Genomic DNA, 5,808 nt, shown 5'->3' on the forward strand with positions numbered 1-5,808 from the left:
GTGGGGATGGGGAGCCCCGGCCCGGCTCCTCGCTGGCCTCACTCGTGCCCGGCTGCTCTCCCCTGAGCATCCTCAGGCCCGGAGGTCGCGGGGGTGCCTAGGAGCCCCCGGGAGGGCTTAGCACGGCCTACAGAATGCTCCTGATGTTACCATCTTGCTGCAGGGCATCCCGGGGTGGCACTGAGGGGGGCTCTACCTGCAGGTGCCTGAGCAGGAGAACGCCACGTTCCACATGGAGCAGCCCGAGCGTGAGATGGGGCTGATCCGGTCCATCAAGGAGCAGGGGATGAGGGAGCTGCAGTGCTGCCTCGGTGGGCTCTGGCTGTGGTGGGGCTGTGCCAGCGGAGAGCAGGCAACGCATTGCCCTCACGCCTGGTCCTTTTCTTCAGCGGCGCCCCCTTCCCCACCTCCCCAGCCCTGGCCTGGCTGCTCCGTCCCCGGGCCAGGAGGCACCTTCTACACCTCCTGCAGCTGGAGAGGCGGAAGGCCCAGAGGAGAGGGAGAACCAGGCTGTTTTTTCTGTGGTTCCCCCCAGGCAATTGAAAGGGTTTGGGGCGGGTTGCCGTGGAAAGGAGTGCGGGATTCTTCTGGCAGATGAGTGGGGAGATTGGGCTGGCTGTTAGCTACCGGCCCGGAGCTCTCACCGGGAGGTTGGTGCACTACCCAGTAAAGTGAGAGAACTGGAAAAGGAAAAGGAGACTTGACGAGATGTAAAGGTGATCGTGCAAGAAGTAACTACTGTGCAAGCAGAGCGGTGCTATGAGCTGCAACATCATGTAGAGCGGTTGGTAGCACATATCACTAATAAGTGAAGGGACAAATATGGAAAAAGGTAGGTTTCGATTTCCCAAGTTTGTGCCTTCACCACAAAATGGTCATGGGATCCCGTGAAATGAGATGGGAGTATTTGGAGTGAATCCTCAGACTCTGACATTGAGTTTGGATTTGATCTAGACTTTAAAGGCAGGGAGGAGGTGGAAGTAGAACCCCTCATAAAACAAGCAGTGAGCAGGAACGAGCGGATGGGGGGAGTGCAGATCAGTCGTACTTACACTCCAAAAAAGTTAAGGGAATTTTTAGAGATCTATCAGCAAAAGAGTGGGGGAGGCGTACTGGCACGGATTTTGTGAGCTTGGGATAGTGGAGCTGCATCTATCCATTTATTAGTGGATGAAAAAGATATATTAAGCCCTATAGGCAGTGATGATCAGATACAACGAGGATATGCTCAGCTGCAAAATGTCAGAGGTTCTGATGGGTGAGACATTATTGCACCTACGCTCTCTCAATGGTTGGGTGCAACAGTTTTAACAGCATGTGCAGAACCGCTCAAATTAGTATCGTCCCACAGGGACACATTGGAAATGGGAACATAGTTTACAGCAACAATTTCTAGCAGGAAAACTACATGTAGCCTCTCCACAGGCCACTCTTCAGAACTGGAATCACATGCCCAGAGGAGGGGAAACTCTTGCCCTTGGAGGTATCCCTGCATCTCCTGTGGAGGAGCCTCCCCCTTATGATGGGTTAATAGAAGAGCACAAAAAGATGCCTGGTTTGCCGATGGGAGTGCAGCACCTCTGGTACAAAACATGGTGAGGACTGAAATTCTTCTAGATGGTATCGCTCCCAAAACAGGAACTACAGGGGAAATGGAATTGTTTACACCGATGGATTGTGTGGCAGGACCGCGACCTGTCAGCGAGGACATGAACTGAGAACGCCGTATGGTTTCGTACCCCAACTTCAGCACATTGCTTGGGGAAGCAGCACTCCCGGTCTTACTTCCAGTAAGGTCAAGTACTACATGGGTAGAGGCCGTTGGAGACAAATCCTACTGTAATGTTCTTTACCTTCAATACACTGTACTAAAGTTTACGGTATAAGTGAACGACTGAAAATAAACCTTTTATTTCTCTAGCATTCTGTTGTACCTTTGATTTTTGAAGTTGCTCTGTAGGCTGTGGCCACTCTTGTGGTGCCAGAGAGTGCAAGTTTTCAGTACTAACGACTCTTTTGGTCTGTATGAATTGTTTTTCTGTTTGAATAAGGGACTGTGTTCCCTTGCTGCTCAAAAGGCTTTATTAGCTAAGCGGAGCTGTTTATACAGGCAGGCTACCTGTTGAAGAAATGACGCCGACTTCCCTCGAAGAGTTGTCCGCGTAGTAGTCTCGTCTGGCCACGTACTCCCTGACGTTGGGTAGAGCGGGCACCACACAGCAGCTCAGAGCGCTACGGTTTATGCCCATGTCCTGAACATCGTACCACTCATTAGTGTTTTCGTCGTAACACTCCACATGGAAAGTAGTAGTAAACCCGTTAAAGCCGCCAACCACAACCAGAAGATCGTCCACCACTTCAATGCCAAAGTTGCTGCGAGGACTGAACATGTTGGGGACTGTGCGCCACATGTTGGCAGCGGGGTTGTAAGCTTCCGCGCTGCGGAGGCGGTTGACTCCGTCAAATCCTCCGACCTGGGAATGCCAGAGGTACAGAGTTGAAACGGGCCATTCCTCACCCGCTGAGGCGGCCGAACCATTCCGCGCGCAAGTCGCATGCTGACTACTTGTAAGCAATTTCTTTGCTGCCGCTGCAGCAAAGTGATGCACAAGTTTTCCGTACCCAAAAGTGTGCAGGTGGGAATACCCGCAGGAGACACAGCAACCGTTCAGGCTCTGGCTTCCTTCCCTAAATGGCCCTTACAAGCAAATGGCCAGCCTGAAATCCAGGAGATGCCGATGAGCAAAAAGAAGGACTACAAGTGCTGGGTGGTGTCACAGTGGCGGTGCCACTGCTCCCTTACCGCATACACTTGGTTTCCGTATGCAATGACTCCTACTCCGCTTCTCCTGCTGCTCATGGGGGCTATCAGGGTCCATTGCTGTGTTGCGGGATCATACGCTTCGGCTGTGATCAAGCATTCGGTTCCGTTGAACCCTCCACATATATACACCTGTTCACAGGAGGAAAAAAGGGTGAGCAGGGCAGTGAGAGCCTGGGAGGGAGAACGCATCGAGGAGAAAATGAAGGGCATGGCTGGATTTTGGTGGAGTGTTTTGGGGGGATTCTACCGCTCTGGTCTGCGTCTCCACTGTGCCGGTCGGTTGCTGCCTCTTAGAGAGCCTTGTATCGGGAGCTCCAGGATTTAAGGCATGAGGTTTACGGGAACTTCCCTCCTCTTTGTTAACGGGAGCATTTGTTCCCTTTCCTGCTCCCGCAGCTCCTCTTTTCTCTCTAGGTGACGAACTGGGAGCAGTAGCCGTGTGTCTCACTGGCAGAGCTCCGCGAGGGTCCCTGCCTGGCTCTGTGCCGTAGGAAGGGACAGGCAGGTGCTGACTGGGTAGTGCTGGGCACTGGGGCTTGGTTGGTTCCTGGTCCTGCTCACCGGACTCCAGCCTTAACGGGGTTCTGTGATCTCGCGGCCCGTTTACCTTCTCATGCAGCGTGGTCGCACTCGCATCGCTTCTCCGCTCGTGCATGGGGGCAATCAGAGCCCACTGGTTCGTCTCTGGCTCGTAGCGTTCTGCTGTGCTGAGGCGCGTGTGTCCGTCAAACCCTCCCATGGCGTAGAGGAGGTTGTTGAGAACAGCGACGCTCACGTAGCAGCGCCGCGAGTGCATGGGTGCGACCTGCTGCCACGTTTTTGTCAGCGGGTCAAACCGCTTGACGCTGCTGAAATAATCCGTGCTGTCAAATCCTCCAACAACGTAGACAAAGCCGTTAAAATAAGCCGTGCCGTGGTAGGCGAGGGGGCTTTCTTGCTCACACGTGACGTTCACCCACTGGTCTGCACGGGAGTCATAGGTCTCAATGGCGTTGGTTGGGCTCCCCCCACTCCAGCCTCCGATAGCAAACAGGACGGCGTAGGGCAGGCGAGGCCGCGTGAGGCGCTGGGTGAAGTCAGAAGAGGATGGGCCGTACATATTGAGGTTGTACATTTCTGTCAGCGTGTTTATGACGAGAACTTTGCATTCCTCGTTGTCCTTCACATAACGGTGTGTTTTGACGTTGTTTATGAAGTAGTCTGCTTGCATCAGTGCCAGTCGAACCTGCGAAAGGCAAAAAGGAGGTTAGAACCTTAATGCAGATGCTTTACACCCTGGTATCCTTAGTGGAAGGCTCCGATGGCGAGTGGCTTTGCTTTCAGGCCACAGCGTTGTCCAAAGCTTAGTAGGGAGCCCGAGGGCCGGAGAGCACCCACCTGGCTCAGCAAGACGGCGATGTGCTGCCTCCTGTCCTGCGGGGCATGATCGATCCATTTCAGGATGGCCTCGAACACGGCCTCTTCTCGTTTCACGTTGAGCTCGTCCTTCTCCAGGATGTGCATGAGCTCGTTGACAGAGACATCTAGAAACTCTGTAGACAGCCTGCTCATCTCCTCAAAGTGGTGGAGGATGAAGACACAGGCTGCTTCTCGCAGGTCGGGGCAGTAGCAATAATCGGCAAATCTCCAGATGCCGATGCAATTTTCGGAGCAGAGCTGGGATTTTAAGAACTCACTGCACAGTCCGACGATGCCCATGACATTGAACTGGTCGGCTGCGGCCAGCAAACTCTGAACGTTGTCCACCGTGACCGGGACTGTCCTGGTGTAAGCGTACTCGATAATGAGCCGCATCATTTCAGGCGAAGTGCCCTTGATCTTGTAGACTCTCTTCTCGGCGTTGCTCCAGTTGCTGGCAAACAAAGCCCTGAAAAACCCAAGCAGTGCTGGAGGAAAAGGCGGCTTTGCTGCGTTAAACCTTGACTCCGTTGGCCCCTGTGCCTCCTCCTTGCCCGGGCACCCACTTGGGCACTGGCCGTAGCCACGCACAGAGAGCCACAGGGCGAGTGGCCACCTGGCTTCAACAAGAACACCAGCGAGTGGTGGTGTGCGGGGAAGGAACACCTCCCGCCCCGTGGCAGACAGTCCCGGCTGCCACGCTCCAGCCCTGCACCGCATCTGGGGCTTCGACAGACGCCGCTTCCAGCGCTGCTGTTTGGTACCAGGTTGTGGATGAATTCCGGTGCCCAGGCAGGGAGCGGGACTGTGAGAACGGCCGGAGGAGAGTTATAGTGCCCATGGAAGCGCTGGAGATACTCTAAGGCAGCGTGACACAGCCTGGGAAATGCTGTTTGTGCCCATCCCCTCTTGCCTCAAGCACCGACCTGAAGTAGTGGCTGCAGCTACAGAGGATGTTCTTGTGCGCGTTGAACTCAACACCGTCCACGCTGATGGTCACATCGCAGAGTTTCCCCTCCAGGCGAAGCTCATTGAAGACGGCGCAAGCCATAGCACTCATCTTCCTCTCCATGGCGGAGGATGACTACACCGGTGGGGATAGCCGAGCTCTCGCCCGTGTGGAGGCCTGCGGCAGTGGAAGATGCTTCTCTCTGGGGGCCTACAGGGCTTTGTCCTTGCCCTCCAACACCATGGCGGGAAGCCTGCCTGTCCGGTGGTTCTGGAATATGCCCGATAATGACCTCACAGATGCGGGGGGACGCAGAACCAGCTGGGAGCCCCTCGCAGGCGGTGGGGTCACGCTCCTCCCGGCTCCGTCGTTCCATGGCTGCCCTCAGCCCTCGCTGCGCCACAGCCCGGAGTCCGCTGGCCCCTGTACCCACACGGCCAGGAGGCCGTGGAGGTTATTAATTAGTGTTGCTTGTTTGAAAAAGGAGTCACCGCCACCAGCTGTGCACAGAGAGCCACAGGGCGAGTGGCCGCCTGGCTTCAACAAGAACACCAGCGAGTGGTGGTGTGCGGGGAAGGAACACCTCCCGCCCCGTGGCACAGTCCCGGCTGCCACGCTCCAGCCCTGCCCCGCCTCT

At 55.4% G+C, this 5,808-nt stretch overlaps 1 protein-coding gene across 1 annotated transcript; it reads right to left on the reverse strand.

Moving 5' to 3' along the window:
• Positions 1–2,102: 2,102 nt before the first annotated feature.
• Positions 2,103–5,294, reverse strand: KLHL10 (kelch-like family member 10). The gene is made up of 5 exons (XM_009894429.1): positions 5,149–5,294; positions 4,202–4,691; positions 3,432–4,049; positions 2,804–2,953; positions 2,103–2,474 (listed from the first exon to the last, which is right to left on the reverse strand). The coding sequence occupies exons 1-5, from the start codon at positions 5,292–5,294 to the stop codon at positions 2,103–2,105; spliced, it is 1,776 nt and encodes a 591-aa protein (XP_009892731.1).
• Between the last annotated feature and the right edge of the window lie 514 nt (positions 5,295–5,808).

The sequence above is a fragment of the Charadrius vociferus genome, unplaced genomic scaffold, assembly GCF_000708025.1.
Source record: "Charadrius vociferus isolate BGI_N301 unplaced genomic scaffold, ASM70802v2 scaffold1551, whole genome shotgun sequence".
NCBI classification, from domain to species: Eukaryota; Metazoa; Chordata; class Aves; order Charadriiformes; family Charadriidae; genus Charadrius; species Charadrius vociferus.